Source organism: Rhinopithecus bieti, unplaced genomic scaffold (genome assembly GCF_001698545.2).
Source record: "Rhinopithecus bieti isolate Rb0 unplaced genomic scaffold, ASM169854v2 scaffold_10347, whole genome shotgun sequence".
NCBI lineage: Eukaryota > Metazoa > Chordata > Mammalia > Primates > Cercopithecidae > Rhinopithecus > Rhinopithecus bieti.
This window is the reverse complement of record NW_016806836.1, coordinates 5892708-5915544: the sequence shown is the minus strand read 5'-3', so window position 1 is coordinate 5915544 and position 22837 is coordinate 5892708. Positions and strand designations below refer to the sequence as shown.

The window sequence follows — 22837 nt, the reverse complement described above, 5'->3', positions numbered from 1 at the left end:
ACATAAGGGATTGGCTGTGTCTCTGTGCCCATGATGCTGGGGGAGGTTTTGGCCTGGCTTGAGGCAGAGATTCTCCCAAAGGGGCAGGCTCCCTTCTGCCTCCAGGCTGGAATGAGGGGCTGAGCTGGCCTGGCAAGGTGGGCACTGTGTCCTGTGAGTCAGTGGGGCAGTGGAAAGTACACATGTATTAAGTCAGGTCGAACTGGGGTTCAAGTACAGCTTTACCACTTGTAAGTTATGAGTCATCCAGCTGTCCGTCCATTCACCCATTTATTCATTCATTCATTCAGACTTCATTTGTAGAGTGCTTTTTTTTTTTTTGGCAGATTGGGTAGATTGGGCGCTAAGTACTGGCAAGTTATTAGATGATTCCAAAGCTCATATTCCTCACCTGGAAAACGGAAATCATAAATCCAAAGGAATGATGTCACACAGATTGAATGAGATTTGCGCGTGAAAAGGCCAGCAAACAAGAGCGGGAATGTAAGCCTACTGGCAGGGCAGAAACACCCCTGACTTTGTTTTACGTCCTTGGCACTGGTATTATTGCTGGCACATGCTAGACAGTGCCACTCCAGTGAATAAGAATAAACTCAGTCCCATGTTGCAGATAGGGAAACAGAGGCCCAGAGAAAATGGCCTGGGGGGTCTGGTAGCTTCAACCAGGGCCCTGTTTTCCCCCCACCCTGAAGTCATGTGTTTGAAAAGACTGGGGAGATTCTCCACTTCATCAGTGGCTCATGCACTCGATATGTTTTCTCAAGAGATGGTTTCTGTGGGAGTCACAGCTGTTTTCAGTGGAGTTACAGGGCAAAGACCCTGGAAAAAGCAGGACAAAGCCTTGCAAACGTGGACGTCGTGCATGCATTGTCGGGGGTTCTTCCGAGGGTGGTCTCCTGGCCAGTAGAATTTTCAGAAGAGGGGTCTGGGTGGACAGAGGCAAATAATTTATTTTCCAAAAGCCAAACTCTCTAGCTATAGACGGCATCATCTTTGAGCCATTTCCAGACATGGAAAAACATTGAGGCTTTGAGAGTTAACAGACTTGGAGCTCCAATCCTTGGCTCCCATTTCTGAGCTAGTTGACCTTGAACAAGTGATGAAAATACTCTGACCCTGAGGATCTCATCAGAAAATGGGGATGAGAACACCCACATGCAAAATGGGACAGTACGAGTCCAGGGCCCGACATGGTGCCCAGCACTCAGTGAATGTTAGTTTTCTTTTCTTTTTCCCTGTCTCTGTGATAAATGCTCTATTAGGCCAGCACGCCTGACAAAGCCTTATCTGAAAATATGTTCGAGATCCGTGCTCCTGCCGGGTTTCAGGGATCAGCCGGCAATCCATTTCATGGATAACATCATCCTTTACCAGGGGAAACATTAAAAATTAACCCAGAGGACTTCATATTTTTCTGCTAGGAGCAAAGCTGCTATGGTTACCAGATAATGCACCGACTGAGCTGGAATACAGATAAGGACTTTTTTTTTTTACTGTAAGAAAGGCAAAGGCCCCAGTGATGGCTCACGAGAGAAATGCCCTGTGGACAAAGAGAATACAATCAGCCTCAGAGCTTGGCAGAAGGCATTTGACTCCAGGCAGTATCTAACCTATTAAGTAGAGGCCAGGAGCTTGTTTGATCTTTGCCTGGATGAGGAAGGCAGGGAGGGGGTGTTGGGAGAAGTGGGAGACAAAGCTAGGAGGAACTTGGAAGTATGGGTGCACCCCTAGACCCCATTTCTCACCACACACACACAATGCACACTTACATGCACACATACACATACATGTACTACTCATTGACTTTAGAAGGCTCTACGCTAATGCCAAAGGTCTTCTCTCCACCTCTAGCTACTTGATATGACCAAGCCAAGACTTCCTGATTCTTACAGAGGATATGGTCACCCTGTGGGCAGACGCCAGGGCAGGCCACTAGAGAGCTGCGACAGGCATTGACCTTCCTGCCTCTAACACCCAGGCCCTTGGGGAGAAACTTCAAGAGGATTAGAGGTCAGAGAAGTTGTTGGCCTTGACCCCAGGAGAGAGCAGCTCATGTTTCTGTCTATTCTGGGTGAAATAGGAGGGCCACATGTAGATGGATGTGAACTCAGATGGGCTGGGGAGGGGAAGCTGGAAGAGCCCATGATAATCAGGCAATGGTATTCTTGGTTTTGAGCCTGAGGAGGTGAGATGTTTGCATCTTATTAGATCCAGCAAATTGCGGGGAGGCTCAAGAAATGAGTTCCAGAGTGTTAAGGAGCTCTATGTGTGGGCTGTGCCACTAGCTCCCTGGGTGAAACTGAGCAAGTCTGTTTCTCTCTCTGGCCTCCGTTTTCTCTGCTGAAAAGTACATGGCTGGGAGTAGATGGTCCATAGTTCCTCCCTGCTGCAAACACCTGTACACCTTGGAGGGGAAGTGATATTCAGAAGTATCCGAAAAACACAGGGGAGAAGCCTAGGCTCACTGGGCCAGGAACATGACCATGACCCTAATCCCAGAGCCGGGCAGGGGGCACTGCCCCTCACAGGCCAGCCAGGAACACGGCCTGCTTCCAACCCATGCTTGTTTTACTGCTTCCCACTACTTTCCCAATAACCATTTACTGAGCCTCTACTGTGTGCTATCCTCATTTTTGTCTCTGCACAGGAGTTATCTGGGAACCCTCATGGGAGTTACCAGAGGGCAGAACCTGTGTCTGCACTGTCTTGTGTTCCAAGGCCCAGCAAAGAGAACACTTGCTTTACTAAACTTCAGGTTGAGAGTCAGCTCTGTGGGGAATGGAAGGAGTTGCTAGGCAGGCCTGCAGCCTTGCCATGGAGTCATGGGAGTCACCTTACGCTTCTGGTGTGTTCCTTCTAGGCTCTTTATATGAGAAAAGGAGCCAAGAGCCCAGCTTGTGTCTAGGTTTGGACCAGAGCCTTCAGGGGAACAAAGGTCCTTAGGACCAGTAGATCAGAAGCAGGGAGGCTGGCTGGTGGGGTCAGGGCCCTGAGGTCCAGCCACCTCCACCTCAGGAAGAGTATTTGCTCTAGAATATCAGCTAGGAGCTTTCTGCCCAGGCTCAGCTTACATCCATCAGTGCCGCGTTGATGTAATTGCTGGATTCTCCGTCCACCGAGATGAGGAAGGGCAGGCAGCGGTCCAGAGGCAGCACGTCCATGCTTCGATTCTTATCATGGTTCCGGGGCAGGAGCCCAATGCTGCAGTCCTCGGGCCGCACACGGGGTGTCACAATGTTGAGGGTCTGTGGGGCACAAAGGTGAATAGATAGGCCCTGCTCATACGGCTGCCCCTGAGCAAAAGAGACAGTGATGTTCCAACTCAGCCTAACTTGCCTATTTCCACCCTCCAAGTGCAGCCCCACTGTCCCTTTCCCAGGACCCATTTCTCTTCCATGGTGATGTTCTGTCCTCTCCCGCTCACTGCTACAGGGTGTGTGAGCTGTGTGACACCTTCAAAACACTAAGGCTGCAGAAGCAGCGCATGCACACACAGGCTCAGACACAGTCTCATAGTACCTGCCAACCAGAGGAACTAAGTGGTTCAGCTCAGCCAGTGCTGCATTAAAGAGTGGACCAGACAGGAGGGCGTACAGAGGGGTGGGGGTAGGACATCCCTAATGAGGGCTAAACATCACTTGCGTTATCATGGAATGGGGGAAATGATTTACCAGCACTCTTCTCAGAGAGAAAGCTGTCTCAGTATGGAAGGAGGCCTAGATGAACTGCTCAGGATAGATGAGAGACCCCCCAAAGGGCAAACCCTAATATGTCTGGGAAATTGCTGTGTTTGGGTTCTGCAGAGTAAATCTTGCAAGTTTGAGGCCAGAGCTGAGCTGCTCTATCCAATGGACTAGATGTTACATGCAATGACTAGAGTCCTGACTAGAGTTCTGTACCCTCCATCCTTCCCTCATTCAGCCCTCTGACTCTACTTCAAATCAATAATGGTTATTTGTTTTAGGGATTGCTAAGGCATCGGCCTGCCTGGGATATCTGCCCGTGGAACAATGGGCCTGGCCTTTGCCCACTGACTTGAGCAAGACCTGGAGCTTCCTTGCTTTCTCATACCTCGTTCTCAGCTCCTATTGCCCGGGTGTAATCCTGACACTGGTCTTGCGATAAAGGGCTGGACTCTGGCTTTACCTTACTTAGTGATTCATGTCCAGACTTCTTAGACCAATCAATGTTGCCACAGCACTGACCATACGGGCTTCCGGGTGAGGATCTGGGATACCTGAGCTATGTTCTAGGACAGTACTTCTCAAAGTTTAGCATGCATACAGATCACTCAGAGATCTTATTAAATTGCAGGCTCTCATTCATTATGTCTGGGCGAGGGCCAAGATTCTGCATTTATAACAAGTTCCCACGTGAAGCCAATGCTGCTGGTCTCCAGACCACACTTTTTAAAAATTTTCTATCATTTTATTTATTATACTTTAATTTCTAGGGTACATGTGCACAACGTGCAGGTTTGTTACATATGTATATTACATATGTATACATGTGCCATGTTGGTGTGCTGCACCCATTAACTCATCATTTACATTAGGTATAGCTCCTAATGCTATTTTTTTTTTTTTTAAGATGGAGTCTCACTCTGTTGCCCAGGCTGGAGTGCAGTGGCACGATCTCGGCTCACTGCAACCTCCGCCTCCCAGGTTCAAGCGAGTCTCCTGCCTCAGCCTCCTGAGTACCTGGGATTACAGGAGCATGCCACCATGCCTGGCTAATTTGTTTTGTATTTTTAGTAGAGACAGGGTTTCACCATGTTGGTCAGGCTGCAGACCACACTTTTAGCAGTAATAGTCTACTGAAAAATACTGACAGGACCTGAGTCCCTCCAGGGATGAAGGAGCATGAAATTCACACCCATTTGTATAAATTTGTCTCCATTCACAATTTGGACTAGAACTGAATAAGACTTCAGTTAAAAAACATATTCACAGTTAAAGATAAGCACCAGCAATCCCTGAGTGCGTCGTTGTTCATGGCTGTGCATTTTGTGTTCTGGAATAGATTCTGCAGCTTCCTAGAGGAGCAGACACTGAAAGTGCATAGACATATCAGTTGTCCCAAAGAAAACCCCACAAATGTGCACAGAGCCACTGAAGTTGGTTGGGTTACTATTACGGACTAAATGTTTTCATCCCTCCCCAAATCCATGTCATAATCTTAGCCCCCAATGTGATGGTATTAGGAGGTTGGGACTTCGGAAGATGTTTAGGTCATGAACATAGAACCCTCATGAACGGGATTACTGCTCTTATAAGAAGAAACATGCAGGGCCGGGTGTGGTGGCTCACGCCTGTAATCTCAACAATTTGGGGGACCAAGGTGGGAGGATTGCTTGAACCCAGGATTTGAAGACCATCCTGGGCAACGTAGTGAGACCCTATCTCTATAAAAAATAAAAAAAAGAAGAAACATGAGAGCTTGCTGCTTCTGCTTTCCACCATGTGAATATGCAGTGAGAAGATGGCTATCTGAAAGACAGGAAGTGAGCCCTCCCCAGACACTGGATTTACTGGAAGCTTGATATTGGACTTCTCAGCCTCCAGAAATGTAATAAATAAATGTTTGTCATTTAAACCACCGAATCTATGGAAATTTGTTATAACAACCCAAACTGACTAAGATGGTCACCGAGCCTGGGATTTGCTCATACCTGAAATTCATCTTTGATTTGGCTGGAGTTCGTCTGGGGGTCCAGCCTGCTGATATTGTAGTAGAGAGAACGGAACTCACACACAGGGATGGCAGTGTTGCCACAGAGGCACGCTTCCAGGATGGCATCGTGCACAAACACATACTGCTCCTGCAAAGTCAGAAGAGAGGGAATGGGGTGCCAGGTAAGAACAGTGGTCTGGTAATTTGTGGTCCACATTTAGTATTGTGGCTATGAAGAATAGACACTTGTCAATATATTGTAGAATCCTTACTTTTTATACTGTAACCCAAAGGACCAACTTTCCACGTTTCCTAATGATCACCTGAACTATGGTGGGTCTTGTTTCTTACAGAAGATGTAATAGCATAGTCACTGATAAAATGAGAAACTTCTAGACATGCTGTAGCAGTGCTCTTTGTGTCCAGCCCATGTCCCCTCAGCTTTCACCTTTACCTAAGGAAGGCTGCTTGCTGCAAACACCTGTGATTCTCTGCTGAAGGCAGAGAGGATACTTGGGCTGTGTGGAAAGTAACCCTCAAGCAGTGACAGATAGAGAGTTGAGGACGGAAATCTAAGTTCCTTCTCCCTTTAGGTGGAATCACTTGGACACGCATGTGTCTCAGAGTTCCCAGCAGAATTGGGTTCCAGTTGTCTAGAGTGTTGAACAGCTTGTTAAACTAGCCTTTGTTTGTTTCCTTCCCCGCTCTGCCTCACTTTCCAATTCACCAGTCAGTGTGTCTTGGGATTACCTTCCAAGCAAATTTGCCCGCAAATCTTTGTCTCACAATCTGCTCCTAAAACATGTGTCATGTCTTCTCCTATCTCAATTATTTGTACCTGCTGTTCTCTCCTCCTGAAACTCCACTCCCTCTTTTCCATACCTTTAATGTTTCATTCTTTCTGGAAGGCCATCTGTTAATCCACCAGGCAGAAGTTGGTCTCACTTCTAGGCCCTAGATAAATGTTTGTTGAGTGACCTTTTCTGCAGAACTTGGTCAGTTTCTCTATAAACTGTGCTTTTCCAGATGCAACGTGATGCATCTGCATTTGAATATGTCTGTCGCCTCATCTGTCTGACTGCAACCGGCAAGCCTGCCTTCTGCATGCATGAACCTGGGAATAGATAAGCAGCCCTCTTGGCTTTAGTGCTAGAAGCCTGAAGACTGGCCTGTGTGAGTTAGCTCAGAGCCTATGTGTGTAAACCAATCAGTGGTGGTATTCACTGCAGAGTCAGAGGGGCTGGCTGTACCAAAGCCATGGGTCACTTCCCTTTGCAGGATTGATTATGTGCACAGTTCCTTATCTGTCCCAGCTCTGACTGCCCAGGCACCCAGAGGCTTCACTAGAACAGAAGATGGGCTCATTACGGGAATGATAAGCCAAGGCACAGAGTGGGATAGACAGAAAAGGCTGCTTAATGAGAGTGTGGTTCTGGCAAAAAAGCAGAGGCCTTTGGGGTCACATGGACCCAAGTTCTCCCACAGTCTGGTATGTGAGGTCTTAGGGACACAATTTCTTAGTTTCTTCTTCATTGATAAATTGGAGATAATACTAGGAGCTACACCATAGCTGTTTTGGAGGAGTAGAAACACTACCGCGACTAGAAAGAATGTATGCTGCCTGGCTCACAGTAGGTACACAACAATAAAGATTAATTCCTTTCAGTACTCTTAGGTTTGGGCTCTCTAACTACACAGAGAAGTGCTGAAGGTCTGCTTCGCCCTTGAGGGCAGGGGCTGTGTATTACGTCTCTTGAAATCCCCAGCACCCAGCCTAAGTACTCAGTTACTTTGTTGATTAAACCATTCCCTGCAGTGACTGAACCATCGCTTGGCATGTAGTGGTCATTGAATAAATGCTAGTCCTTCTCTTTCCTCCTCTATCACTTCACCCAAGGCGAGAATGCTATTCAAATAATCCCCGAAATTTGTCATTCTGTCCCTGCTTGGATGGCCTCAAAGATGGAGAACTCGCCACCATTCTTCATTGGTGGAACTCCCTGCACTGTAGACCTCCAGGGTTGGCTGGGGCACCCTAGCTTCCACAGTAGTCTCTCCATAGTAAGCCACGAGTCTACTCCCTCCCACTTCTCTCACACCCAGGTCCCTTTCCATAGGATGCCCCTACCTATGGGTCTCTCAGTTCTATCATGTTTCTCCTTGGTCAGGGCTACAGGTGGCCAACGGTCTTGGTTCCTTAGGACTCACCTCTGTCTGTACCAGGTTGACCCTCTGGGCCCGGAGCTCACGCACGCAGTTGAAGATGTCCACCACCCCTTCATTCTCGGCCATGTCAAGCATGGTGTCAATGGCAATGAAGCAGCCAGTCCGCCCAGCCCCAGCACTGGAAGAGAGGTATGGTCTGTGTTAAGGATCTTTGTGGGGGACCTGCCCTGGGGAGGCCCCTAGCATTCAGCCCTATCCCCAAGGGTCCTGCTGAGAGGCCATATACAGCAGAAGTCAGAACTGTCTGAATCCCAACATTCCTGGGGGATCTTGAGTAAGCATCTAAACTTCGACTAAGCCCCAGCGGTCTCCTTTGTAAAATGAGAGAGTAGTGCTGGTCTCTGAGGGCTATTTTATCAGGACTGACTGATTTTGATGTAGTCATTTGGCAAAGGTTTACTCAGGGCTTACAAAATGCCATTGTTCTACGTGCTTTATAAATGTTACCTATAGATTTCCCTGTGAGGTTAAGAAGTTTCTCATCCCATTTCACAGGTGAGAAAACAGGCAGAGAGGGCTTACCTTGCCTGACCGAGGTCACACAGCTGGCAAGTGGCAGAGCTGGAACTTTTACTCCAGCAGTCTGGCTCCAGATTATATGTTCCCACATTTCCTTTCTTAATATGTATAGTTTGTAATGCATGTGCAAACCACACATATACATGCCGTTTCCTTGTCTGATGGTTAAAATAATACATCTATATAGCATAAAATACCTAGCATGGTTCCTGGCATGCTGGAGATGTCTCATAGACATGTCTTTCCTATTTTCTACCCTTCTTTTCTCCTCTTTTTTCTTCTTCAGCAAATGGGTTGATGGATGGAAGCGAGAGGAGAGAGAACAGAGGGGAGGTGAATGACAGGACAGAAACTAGAGTTCTCCGAGCTGCGCCCAAGATGGAGAGTGGTTGGTGGAGCACAATGTTCAAAGGCCAGCATCTGGCTCCACCTGCGGCTGTTTTCCCAGGATCATGAAGCAAGAGTGTCATGAAACTGGAGCAGCTGACCGTCGAGACCCTTGTCAGGGATCAAGTTTCCGAAGCAAGAGCATCATGAAACTGGAGCAACTGACTGTCCGGAGACCCTTGTCAGGAATCAAATTTCCTAATACATACTTGATTTCTGGTCACTAGTGGCTTCTTTAGGAGAATCTTAGACCAAGTACAAAATAGCAGAGGAACTCAATGAGACTCTATGGGCCTTGGCCAGCCCTTTCTAGATGAGTGCTGGGCTCTGAAACATCAGTGCCGACCAAGAGGCACATAAGACATGTGCCTCACACATGTGCAGTTTTGGATGGGAAGGCCGGGCAGCCTGTCAAGGAGGCCCCCTTCCACTGCGTTTTTACATCTTGCATTTCTCATGGAAACAAGTGTCTTTGTCTAACAATGTGGATGTCAAAAGAAACACAAAGAGGAAGAGAGATGGAACAAAACAACAAAGCAATATTGGCTGATTAGAAATCCAAGGAGCAGAGGCCAGCACGAACCACTATCTACAACAATTTGGAAAGTACACCCATCGGAAGCAGAGTCTTCATTCATGAGCAAATTTCATGATGTAAGTTTGCTTCAGAACCTACTCCCCAAAATCCAGATGCGGGGACTCAAGAGACTCGGCCTCTGTATCTGGGAGGGAGTATAGGGGGTCACTCATGTGTTTTTTCTTCAATGTTCATATGTTCAATGTTCTTCAGTATAAAGAACCAGCCCAATTTGGTTCTGAATTTTGGAACTATCAGTGGTGACCAAGTTGCCTAGTGTCTGTTAGCTTCAGATTTCTGATGCATTTAACATACCTCCCTGCAGGGTCCTTGTGAAGACAGAGCTGTGTTTATTTCAGCATCACATAGTAATCCAACACAGGGTATTTGAAGAGACCCCTAGGATTAAATCCTGGCTCTATTACTTACTAGCTGCGTGACCTTGGGCAAATGACTTAACCTCTCTGGGTTTCAATACTCATCTATAAAATGATGTTAATAATTAATAGATCTACCTCACAGCATTAATAGCCTAATATGTATAAATTGCATGGAATTACAATGAAAATGCATAATGCATACACATTGCTTTGTGCCTGGATACATAATAATTTCTCAATAAATACTGGCTATTATATTCAACAAATATTTATTGAAAATGTAAGATGCAGTAGATGCTGGGATTAGGAGTGGGAATATGAAAACATTGTTCCTTTCCTGAAGGATTAATAATCTGGGGAGGGGGAGAATACATTAAGAGGCAGAGAATAATGATACATTAGAGTGCTCACTACATGTCAGGCATTCTCTCTTAGGCACTAAGTACACTTAGCCAACCCATTTGTTAATAATTTTCAGAACAGACCTAGGAGTGGGTACCACTCTGCTCACATGCATTAAGATGACCTGCTATGGAGATACATAAGGCCTTAGAGCCATCATGCGCAGAGGGCCTGATAAACATTTGCCATTGTCTTTCTTTCTCCCTAACTCTTGATCTGGGTGCTGTTTGGGATATAGAGATGGGGAGATTAATGATCTATTGCCCTTCGATTGCTGTGAGATATAAAGCAGAGAATACATGCAAAACACTTAAAGAGTCCAGGATTACCTCCTCATCCTCACTTGCCTTATCTGTGAAATGGGGTTGTGTAGCTACTATTGCTGGGAAGATAAATGGATGCTGTATGAGGATGGGGCTGGCTCTGAGACATCCACAGCTTATAGAGTCTTTCGTGGTCTCTTGACTGACACAAACTGCCAGGGAAGGGATGTGATAACTCAAGCATCCAAGGTCTGAAAAGATGGGCTGGCCCAAGGTCATATTGGAAGAGAGAGGCAATGGGAAGGAGGAGGATGCCAGCTGGCCGGGCTTCAGGTCAGGAAGGCCATCCTCCTTTAATTCTGGACACCCCGACATGATACTTCATCTCCATTTGGGAGGATTCGAAGACGTGCCACTCATTCTCAATGTGACTTTCTAGGTCAGAGCTGAAAATCTCTCTTCTCCATAATAAGGTAAAACCTGGTGCTGTCCATTTCTCTCTATGAGGGACCCTGCAGGCTGGCAATTGATTTTGAAAATAATAGAAATGAAAAGAAGCATGCTTCCACCAAGGCACCCTGCTGCCATGTCAAGGAGCTGAGGGCGAGTGTCTGGAGAAAAGCAGGTGAAATATTCCCACTCTGTGTTTACCTTCTCGGCACTTGAGTTTTTGTATATGTAAGATGGGAATGATAATAATGCCCACCTCTCAAGACTGGATGAGAAGTAAATTAAATAATGTGGGTAAAGTGCACATGACAGACTCAGCAGACGCTGCCAGTGTTCAGCCTGCCTCCCTGGTGACCTCACTGTTTTCAGACAACAACAACAACAATGGCCACTACTGCTCTTCCTCTTGTTGGTTGACCTTGCGACCAAGTCTCATCAGAAAGCATAGGGCATGGGGGACACAGGAAGAGGAGTCTCTAAGAGTAAAGCCACTAGAAAAGACAGCATGTCCCTCCCAAGAAAGCTGAGGTGCAGAGGCACACTAGGGTAGGTGGAGGACTTTTTTTTTTTTTTTTTTTTGTGAGATGGAGTCTCACTCTGTCACCCAGGCTGGAGTGCAGTGGCGCGATCTTGGCTCACTGCAACCTCCCCTCCTGGGTTCAAGCACTTCTCCTGCCTCAGCCTCCCAAGTAGCTGGGATTACAGGTATGTGCCACCACACCCAGCTAATTTTTTGCATCTTTAGTAGAGACAGAGTTTCACCATGTTGGCCAGGCTGGTCTCGAACTCCTGACCTCATGATCCGCCCGCCTCGGCCTCCCAAGGTGAAGGACCTTTGACTTACCTGCAGTGGACCACTATGGGCCCTGCTTCTGGGGGGTTGAGGAACTTGACCTGGCGGACGAAGCCCAGAAGGCCAGTGGCGTAGCAGGGAACGCCATGGTCAGGCCAGCTGGTGAAGTGGAAGAGGCGGAGCTCCCGGATCTCATGGTAGCCTTTCTGAGGAAAGAACAGGCCTCTGTTCTTCCAGCTGCTGCCCTCACATACCCAACCCAGCAACACATGGAGCCACAGCTGCTGCACCGAGGAACCTCCAGCAGGGACAGGGGCCTCACAGTGTTAATAGGTGTTACTGCATAGAGCCATTCTGTGATCAGTTACATTTGGGAAACATGGGATTGTTATAGTGAAACTGATGGCTTTATTACAGGACTTCTCAGAGTCTTGAGTGTGCTCGTACACACACTGAATGCCTGGGGGCCACAGAGCACCCTAGGAAACCTTCTTTTGTTTGCCAAGGGGATGGTCTTTGACAAGTGTTTCATAGGAGGTGTATCGAGTAGAACAGATTTAAAGAAATGTTGGCCTTAAAGACCAAGTCCAAATTGTTTCCAGTGGAATCTGAGGCTTTCAGTGATTGAGGTCTGATGTTCTGTCATGTTCCAGCCTTGACTATGATAGTCTGTGTGGCTTTCAAAATGAATATAACTTAGTAGACTTCTTTATTAATTAGATTCTTACTTAGAATGATTAGATAAGATACGAACCAAACAAAAGCAGAGCTTCTCTGATTGATGGAGACAGAGTGGGGCCTAGAGCTCTGAGCGGTTCCCCTCCCCTTTCACATTCCTCCACCCCTCACAGACATACACTCCAGGCCCAATAGTAGTTTTCTGACTATTCCAAGGTCAGATCACACTTCTAAGCTTTTGCTTAGACAGTTCCTGCTACCTACTATTTTTCTGCTTAGCAATCTCCTGCAGATACCCAGAGAGCACTGAATAGGAAGAGTCTGATTTTTCATTCCTTCAGTTAAAAATCATTTACCAAGTGTGACCTGTGCCCAGCCTTGTGCTAGGTACTAGGAAGGTGAGAATAAAAGCCATAGCTCCTATCCCTGGAACAGCTCATGGCCTTGTCGGGGAGGCAGATGCCCAAGTGGGTAATTCTATTGAAGTGGATAAAGGAGTACCTGCTAACCTGATCTGAGGAGAGGAGAAATCAGAGAAGGCTTTCTGGAGGAGGTGATGCTTGACCCAAATCTTGAAACAAACTAATAGTGAAAATAATAGCTAACATTAACTAAGCATTTACTGTGTGTCAGTCACTCTTCTGAACACTTCAACATGCTAACTTATTTAATCCTGATAGAAATCCCTACATTTTTGTCTCCACTTGATGGATCAGGACACTGAGGCTGAGCAAGGTTAAGTGACACACCCAAGGTCACAGTACAACTCATAAGTTGTAAAGAGATGACGGGAACCCTGGCTGTCTGTCTCCACAGTCTGCACTCTTAATCATTCTAATACACCCATGTGTGAGTATTACCCAGTTGACAGGAGAAGAGGAAGGGAATCCAATGCAAGGGGACAGCATGGGCACAGGCCTGGGGACAGGGCTTAGCATGGCATGTGCAGAGAATCACTAGCAACCCAGGGCAATGCTAGAGGCAAGTGGAAGGCAGGCCATGGGGGACCACAGGCCTGGGGGTGCAGGAGAATAGATGAGAGCTGGATCCCAGAAGTCCTTGAATCTACATTAAGGCCTTTGGACTTTATCTCAATGGCATTGGGCAGCTACAGGGAGATTACACAGATGGTTCCACACAAGAGGAAGTGCATCATGAGACTTGCATTTTAGGAGGCTGCATCCTGCTACATGAAGAATGGATTCAGGTGGGTGGATCGGGGGTTGCAGAGAGGGCACTATTGGTGCCTACTCAGATCCCCATCACTGGGTCAGTGGACTCATTGCCAGCTGCTCTGAGTCGTGGCTGTACACAGCTCACAGTTACCCTCTTCTGAAGAGGACTCTTCTCAGCTGAACAGGAACACCCTCCCCTGGGGTGTGGCAGCATCCTCCAGTGACTGATGATAGTCGAGGGAGAATGACCAATTGGCTTGCCACTTGCTCAGTCAGCCCAGGACTGAGGGGTTCCCTGGTACGCGGGACTTTCAGTGCTAAAACCAGTCATGTTCTGGGAAAAAAAATTTTTTTTTTACCCTAAGGGGGGCCCCTGAGGCCCCTTTGCTTCAAGGTTGGACCAAGTGTGCGGTACCATTCATGTTCCAGGGCTCTCATGGGTTCAGGTGGAAGCAAGTCTCTGCTGAGGCCACATCCTCACTCAGCTCCTTTCCCCACTCCGTCCTGGCTCTCTCACCGCCTTCCGCCTGCAAACTCTCCCTCAACACACGAGCCAGGGCACCTAAACCCCTGCTGCTTCTGGCTCTGCTTCTGGGAAACCCAAACTAACATGGGGCAGGACTAGAGGCAGACAGTCCTGTTAGGAGGGAGAAACCAGAGGCCCAGTTTAAGGCCGTGATGGAGGAGCTGAAGGAGAAACCTTCAAGAATACTTGGACTTTTTTCATGCCATCCTCCAAATCAATTCAGTCTCAAGAAGCCCTCCTTCGAGCTCTTCCCACCTGTGCTGTGATGATTTATCAAGGATCCTCTCTCCCTGATGTGACTGTGCTATCTTCAAGGGCAGACAGCATTCCCTGTTTATTATTTCCAGGTTCCCAGCTCAGGAACCGATTTTGAGCTAAAACCACAGGCAATGTTTGCTGAGTGCCTGTCTGCGTGCTGTGGAGAGGCTGGCTAAGCCCAGTTAATCCTCAGAGGCCCTTGGGGTCTTTTAAGGGCATCTCCCTTGAGTAATATCTTCCCTCATGGTTGTTTAAAAGACAAAGAAAATGTAACCCAAGAAAGGACCATAATTCTTCAACATGGTTTGCTAGCTGCAATTCCTCAAGGCCTCCCTGCCCATGTCCCCAGTCACTCATTCCATCCTCGTGCATTCAACACAGATGTGACAGATGAAACTGGTATCCCACCTGCGTCCTCTTCCTTGGGCCTTTGCTCCCAGGCCTCAGCTGCAGGGACTGTTGGTTGCTACTGCCTCCCAATTGTCCCCTTCTCTGGAGACATGCCCTCAGTTGACAGGGGCTGGCCCACCCTGGAGGTTACCCCTCAGTGGATGATCCACGGTCAGCAGACTGACTGATGTGGGAGCACAGAAGTCTGGCTTCCTTGCCTTAAGGGGGACAACTCTGTGGCATGGTTTATCCTTGGAGGTTCCCTGGGGATCACCTCTAGGTTAGACTTCACTGGAGCCTCTGCGCTTGGTTGGTGTCTTTCCTTCCCTCTCCTGCTTCCCACTCTCTTAGGAATTTTTCCTGGGAGAGCTCCCTTGATATACCTTATGTTCCTGAATCCTTGCCTCAGGCTCTGCTTCTAAAAAACCTGACCTAAGGCAACATCAAAGTCCCAATGGTTTCCTTCCTCCTAGTGGAGGAAGTTCACAGGCTTCCTGACTTTTTCACCCAAGACTGCGGACTCAGATGAAAAAGACCCTGAGACTTTAGGAGTCTGGGGGTTGGAGTGGGAGCTTCCGAGGGCAAACAGTATGTCCTAGGCCACTATGTATGCTGGAACAGTACTGTGTGCATGCCGGGCTCTAGTCTGCAGAGCAGCCTGTTTTGGCCCTTGCAAGGACTTGTCCAAGCCTCAAGGGCACAGCTCTCAAAGCATGTAAGTCCCCAATGCTTTTGCATCCTCAGGCCTGTGGCCATGTTGTCTATTCAAGTGGCTGGTTTTAGAGGAATGGAACCTGTGGTGTAATGGAAAGAGAAGTGTGTTACAGGGGCCAAGGTGTGATTCCTGGTTCTACCAGCCTTGCAGCTGGGCAACTTTGGACAACTGATTTAAACTCTCTGTGTCTCAGTTTCTTCATCTGCAAAATGGGGATAATAATAGCTCTTACCTTATAGGGTTGCTGGGAGGATTAACTGAGTTACTCTATGCAAAGCATTTAGAAAAGTACCTGGTTCAGTGAGTGCTCAGTAAATGTTAGCTATCATTATGATATAATAGTAATGACAGAATAGCAATGATTATATAATAAGTTATAAATATATGTTTTATTATTTGCAATCACATTCTTGCTCACCAAGCTTGTGCAGCCCTGGCCTCCTTTTAATGTCTAGACCAGCATTTCTCCACCTCGACACTACTGATGCCTTGGGCTGGAAAATCCTTTGTTGTCGGGGGCTGTCCTGTGCATTGTGGAATATTTATAAGCATCTCTGGCCTCTACCTACTAGGTGCCAGTACCATCCTAACCCTTCTCCCCCAAGTTGTGTTAACCAAAAGTGTTGCCAGACATTTACAAATATTCCTTGGGGGATCAAAATGCCCCCGGTTGAGACCACAGGCCTCGAACAGCTTGAGATCATTTTTTTTCCCCTCCAGACTGCATGTTTTTTCCTTCTGCCTGGGATAGCTCTTCTTTCCCTTCTACCCTGCACTGGTTCCTCCTCCTTCATTCTCTGCCCAAACGCCTCCTCCACTAAGAGGCCCTCTCCTACCACCCATCCTCCTGTGGATTTCTGTCTCCATCCTTTGCGTATTCCTGTGTGACTTTTATCACAATGTGTTGTTATTTCATTGATTTGCTTATTGAATTCAGTTTGTCCAGCCTACTAGATGTGGGATCCATGGTAGCAGGATCCATGTCTGCCCTGACTGCTGATCTGTTGCTGGTGCCAAGCATGGGGCTGGACATAGAGCAGACCCTCAGTCACCACGTGTTCTGGATGAACAAACAAGCCAGTTCTCATGGTGGACCGGCTGCCCACAGCCTCTGGGAAGCTTACCTTCTGGACTGTGAAGGTGCGTATGACATATTCTGCCAGGGGCTCTGTTTCAATCAGGGTGACTTTAATGTCTCCATAGACCTCCGTGTCATCTGGCCAGTATCGCACACATTTCACCTGTGGCCAAGTGAGAGACAAGAGACAGAACAAAGACAACGATGCATAAGCACATGGCTGAGTGTGAGCAGCTGTCTCATCTGGTCGTCCCATTCAAATAAACCCAAGGGTGACTTTGGTGGCATTTCAGTCCACAGGGTTCACAGCTGGCCAGGGATCAGCAAGCTGCACAGGGCTAAGCTCCCTCCCAGAGGCACTAGAGCCATTAGAAATAATTGTAGTACCTTCTTTTGCAAAGCTCCTTGTAATTTTCCAATGCATTATCACACTACGTCATCAAATAGAACAAGGTGAGATAGGTGGGTGTTACTAGCCCCACTTCACAGATGAAAATAACACTCAAGTTCAGAGGTTTGATGACTTGTCCAAGGCCATGTGGCCAGTTTGGGGACTGACTGAGTCCCCTTTCTGCTCTGTCAGGGTGGAGCAGCTGAGTATTATCAGCTGAGCAAAGATGAGAATAAAAGGTGGGAAACAGGAGGTGGAAGCAGAAGTGGTTGGGAGGTGGACATCATTAAGAGGTGGCAGGTGGGAGTGTGGAAGGAGAAAGGCTCTTGGGTGGGGAAAGGATGGCAGGTGCTGGACTCCAAGGGAAGATGCGCAGCTCCTCTCTGACCCTGGACGCGAGCAAGCCTTTCCCCAGTCGACTGTTTAAGTCACACTCATGGATGAAAAAGAGATAATGGTTTTCCCCTTAAAAGAACAAAAGCATGATTACCATTCCGGGGGACGCTGCACGGCCTAGAGTGGCATTTCCCACAGTGTGTTCCGCTGGGTGCTAATAGGTGTTAGGTAAAAAACAAGAAACAAAAAACAAACAAAAAAAGGTTTTGCGGTCAAATGAGTTTGGGAAATGCTGTATTACACAGTTAAATAGGTAGCTTTGCTACAGGACTACTCAGCTTCTTTCGCATGCTAGTGCTAATGTGTTTTGTGTTTTGCGACTCTCCAAAAGGGGCACAGAGGACGCAGCATTTCCCAAACGTATTTAACCATGGAACCCTCTTCTCACTAAGCATCCCGCAGACTAGCATCCCATGGAACCCACTTAGGGAAACACTGGTATAGTGCAACAGGGCATGGGGGCAAATGGATTCATTGCTTGGTCCTAACACTCAGTATCTGGGTGGCCCCAGAAAGTGCTGAAACCTCTCTGAGCCTCAGCTTCCTATCAATAATGATAGCTAACATTTACTGACTGTGTACTGTGTCTACCATGGCTCACAAAGTGTTCCGCAAATACTTTACATGTATTATTCTAACGACTTACCAACACGACTTTATGAAGTAGGTATTATTATCCCCATTTTGCAGACGAGGAAGCATAGGAAAGCTAAGAAAATTGCCCAAGGTCAACTGTTGGTAAGGGACGGAGCCAGGATGCAAACCCAGGGCACTTGAATAATAACTAGGAACATGGGCTCCTATGATTATTTTAAGTTGCAGGAATGCACAGGAAGGGCCTGGCACAGTGTTTGACACTAGCAGGAGTTTAAGAGATTGCTTTCCTCCCCAAATCCAATTTAGATTTATGGTCTATCCTTCGAGGAAGTCTGTTTCCAATGTGGGATATATTGTAGAACAGGCTGAAATTTGCCTCAGAATCCTGGGCTGGCCTTTATGTCCACAGTAGCTGCACCCTGGGCCTGAGTCCCTGGGGAACAGTCTGAGTAGAGTGACCACGAGCACTGGAATGAGAGTCCACTGTCAAATTTTGTGCCTAGGTTTTGGCTGAGTGACATCAGGGTAGGTACTCTACCCCTTTAGGTCTCTTTCCTCATCTGTAAAATTGAGTGATGGACTAGATAAGGGTGGACTCATGGATAAAGTCTCACCTGGTCCTAAATTCCCATTAGGCCCTGAGATGTCCATACCCCTTTACTGGATTACAAAAGCCCAGATTTTCTCCTTCCCATCATCACAGAGACCAGAATTCATCTTCATGAATTATCCGTTTCTTACCCAAGCAAAAACTTACCTGCCCACATTTTAGTTAGTTCACATGGTGTGTAGAGAGCCCTTTTAATTCTAGTGTTTGTACACCTTGCCTTTAAACTCAGCAGCCCACCCACATGCCAGAGTTAACCAAGTAGGCAAAAGCAAGCTGGGAATAGCAGTCCCATTTCTAAGCCCCAGGAGTAGTTGAGGACCACCTCAGAGAGAGTTGAGATGGAGCAGAGCAGGAGACCAAGATCTGAGCCCTGAAGAACATCAAGATTTCTTGAGGTCAGGGGAAGAAGAGCAGGTAGCAAAGGGTTGGATGCCACTGAGGTTGAGTAAGATGAGAAGAGAGAAGTGGAGACTGGATTTGTCGACATGAAGGATGCGAGTGATATTGACAATATCACTATTGGTGGGATGGAGGGAGGAGCTACGCTGGGGTGGGTAGAAGAGAACATGAGTGAAGAAACAGAGCCTCTCTGTGAGTCTTTAAAGTTTGGCAGAAAAGCAGGAACAAGAAGATACTTTTATTTACCTTTTCCTTTCTTTTTAAGATGGAAGGTACTGGGCATGATTGTATGCTAAGGGGAACAATTTGGCAATGAGAAAGAGACTTATTTTGCAAGCGAGAAAGGGAAAAATGAAAAAAATTATTGAGTAGAATCTGTGATCCAGGCACGAGGTTTGCCTTTGGAAGGGCAGAGACATGGCTTCTGTTGTATTAGGCTGAGCTATAAGAAACAGTTGACATTCCACCATTTGAGTCAACAAAAACAGCCATTTCTTACAGTCAAACCTGACAGCAGAGGAGAAGAACAAGAGGATGGTTGTAGATACAAGTAGGATTGTAGCTTTATGGTGTGACGATGAGGGAGTGCATGACTGATGGTTTTAATTTCCTCAAAATATATGAGATGACATCATCAACGGAGAGTGAGGGTGGAAAAAGGGATGAAGGGGATTTGAAGGGAAAGGACATTGCTTGAATGTGGAATAGGAGTGATGACATCTCCCTTGTAGGTTGCTGTGAGGGTGAAATATTGACTAGGAGGCACTTAGCACAATGCGTGGAACAGAGAGATGTTCGAGAGGGCATCTCCAGCATCCTTTGCCCAGGCGAGTGCAGGAGAGGCTTACCCTGCCCACTTCCACCAGGTTTGTGACCATGACGATGCTGGCAGAGTTCTCCTGCCAGATCATTCTCCAAAAGTCCTTTACGGTCTCCTGCATTGGACCTGACAACAGAGAAGGCAGTGAGGTTAGAGAATGCAAGTGCAAAGCAGCAGCTGAGAAGATTTGTCCCTCTGGTTGGTCAAGTCTCCATACTGGTGAGCAGAAGTGAGGCCGGTGATCCTCGTTAAGACACCAAGTATCTGAGACATGGGCCTGAGACATGTGAGCCTGATGGGGACAGATTAGGGTATGGATGGGGAAAGCCTCATTCCAAGCTCTCACAATCTGCAGCATCTACTGGAAATGTTGGCAGCCTCTCCTCTCTCTTCTGTACTCCTCCTGCTCAGACCCTTCCTACCAACTCCACGTATCACCTTATCTGGACTGTATTATGGCCTGAGGGAGTTTTCAAAAATTGGGCTCCAGAACCTCCATGACAGACAGGAAGGCAATTGGGGTGGGGGGTGGAGAGAGCTGCTGGGTGCCAGATGCTGAGAACAAAAACAGGAGATGCCTGATTTTGAGCTTGACAAATGCTGGAGGCATTCCTCTAGAGCCTGAACAGAAAGGAAGAAGAAGAAAAAAAAAGACAAGGAGCAGAAAATAGGCTCTGACAGTCCAAAGCAATTTCCTTGGAAATTACTCTTTCAATGTCCTGGGCCTTCGTCATTTTTAAAATTACAAAAGTAATACGTGTGTTTGATATAAAAGTTTGAATACCATTTTTCTATATTTATATGTATATGTGTATATTTACTGTAATAAGCATCAAACCTATTATATGTATTTTCTGATACCCTTAAAAATTCTTACCAAGCATAATAGTTTTAACAGCTGCACGGTTTTCTATAATATGGTGGTAACACACTTTATGTAAGCTATGTACCAATTGTTGGGCATTTAAGATTTTTCACTTTTTTATTCCTATTATAGATAACACCGTGAAGAATGTTCTTATATGCGTCATTGTCTATATATATAATTATCTGCAGGATTTTTTTTTCCAGAAGGGTTTGAAAGGTATGATCACTTTTAAGCCTTCTGAAAACGCACTGCCAAGGTACTTTCTAGGGCAGCCAGCTGCATGTCTGTTATGGGCACGCCATCTATCATGGAGATAAGGCACCATCAGCTTGGGCCTCTCCCTCCTGACCATTTCCAAGTGACAGCTTCTTACTCTGTTACTCATGGGCCTTTCTCCTATAGTGAAACTTGCCACCATTTTCCTTCCCAAATAAACAAATGAACAATCTCAAGGACCTCTGGAGATTCTTCAGCCTACCCCTCCGTGACTTCTTTGCTGGTGGAAACTCATTCCTCTCCTCCAGGGCTGTTTAGTGAAAAAGGAGGGTTGGAGTATCAGATATAGGAGGAGAGGACAAAAGCCTTGCATTTAAGAGAGCCCTTTCCCTTGGGACCCCTGAAGCCTCTCTGAGGCACTAGGTGGAGGGAGGGCCCTTACCTTGAGTTGCGATGTAGTGCCGAGGTCGATGGTATCCCTAGATAACAGGAGAAAAGCACTGAAAAGTCTGTTGTCAAAGCTTGAAGACAGCACAATATTAATAAACATCCTCTCCGAGTCTTGATTTTCTCATGGGCAAAATGAGAACAGCATCAGTTATTCCCAGAGAAGTGGCAAAAGTTAAATGAGATGTTGCACATAAAGTGTGTAGTAAGTCACTAAATGCTGGCTATTCTTGTAGTTACTTGTGAGGTGCCTACATAGGCTTGCCTTGGAGCCAGTGGCACTGGGAGCAGAGATTTGATGGGCATCACTTGTCCTTATGCACCCAAAAAGAGGTAGAGAAGGAGTTTTCAGGTTTATGGGGAGCATCAACCACCAAAAAGTCTTTCTTGAGCCATGATTTTATGAAGAACACTGTACAAGACCCTATGGGACACCCAGAGAAGAAAAGGAAAAAAAAAAAAACAATTCAATTGTTGACTCCTTCCATTAGTAACAATTAGAAAAAGGAAATTGAGAAGTATCCCACATTGCTTCTCTATGCCAACATTCCTGGGCTTGGAATTGAAGTCCCAGGTACGGAGAAGACCTTATGAAGGTGTGACTTGGGAGACCCATAAAGATACCTGCAAATTCAAAGACCAGTTTCTAATTTCTGTGTACATTTCAGAGCACTACAGTAGGCCTTGCTGTACTCTGGCTGGGGAGTACCCTGCTGCCCCATAACCTTCATCATTGGAGAAGAGGTTGAAGGTGACCCCTCTTTTGCCTGGGCATGGCATACATGGAGTGTCCTTTTTCCAGTTACAGTCATACTGAGTGGAATTTAAGTTTTGGAGACAGACGTGCATTTAGTGCAGAACACTGAATGCAATTCGTATTTGTTAAATAAATACATGAGTGAATGAATGAATAGATGAATAAATTTTTTAAAGAACACAGATGCCAATTATGGACCCTATCAATTGAGAGATTGTTGACAGTCCTGAAATCCACTTAGCTTTTATGGTTAACCATGTCCAGAGAAAATAAGTCCTAACGTTTGATGGACACCTGCCTTTGTCTTAGATGTTGCTGACCAGTCTTTTTGTGTTGTTGAGGTGGATGAACTGCCTTGAGGCCACTTTCTTCAGGAAATAGAACTGCCATCTGTATGGTTTATGGTGCCATAGATGTGGCATCTCTAAAGTTCTAGACCCACTTTCTGATTCAAAGACAAGTTTCTGAGTCCCTTGTACATTTCTGCACCTTTGTGTTTCAGTTGCTCAATAATGATTTTGCAGGCACCTTCCAATTGCTGGGCCTGCTCTAGAGTTGGAGGTCGGCACCAATCCAGGGGCAATGTCATGACCAGAACTGTTGGATTAACCAGTTAATGAACAGCCCCACTTAAAGTCTGTGCTTGAGAAATCCTATGTACTTAGTGAGGTTGTCAGTTTCTTAAGGACGAACACTCCCTACTAAGCTTAAATTTTTTCCCACAGAGCTCAGCACAATGTGAGACTCAGAGCAAATACCCAATAAACAAGCTGTTGAGAAACCAACTAGGCAGGCAACATAGCGTGGTGATTATGCATGCCATGGACTCTGGAACTCAGCTGCCTG

The 22837-nt window shown here is 46.7% G+C and overlaps 1 protein-coding gene across 1 annotated transcript in view; it reads right to left on the bottom strand.

Moving 5' to 3' along the window:
- PTPRT (protein tyrosine phosphatase receptor type T) overlaps positions 1–22837 on the bottom strand; it is an 890462-nt gene that overhangs the window by 19059 nt on the left and 848566 nt on the right. Inside the window, exons 20-27 of the mRNA XM_017878051.1 lie at positions 21230–21266; positions 19732–19829; positions 17372–17431; positions 16537–16653; positions 11722–11876; positions 7882–8017; positions 5672–5821; positions 3072–3245 (exon numbers count right to left, since the gene is read on the bottom strand). Coding sequence (XP_017733540.1) covers positions 3072–3245; positions 5672–5821; positions 7882–8017; positions 11722–11876; positions 16537–16653; positions 17372–17431; positions 19732–19829; positions 21230–21266 — 927 coding nt within the window. The remainder of the gene's footprint in view (positions 1–3071; positions 3246–5671; positions 5822–7881; positions 8018–11721; positions 11877–16536; positions 16654–17371; positions 17432–19731; positions 19830–21229; positions 21267–22837) is intronic.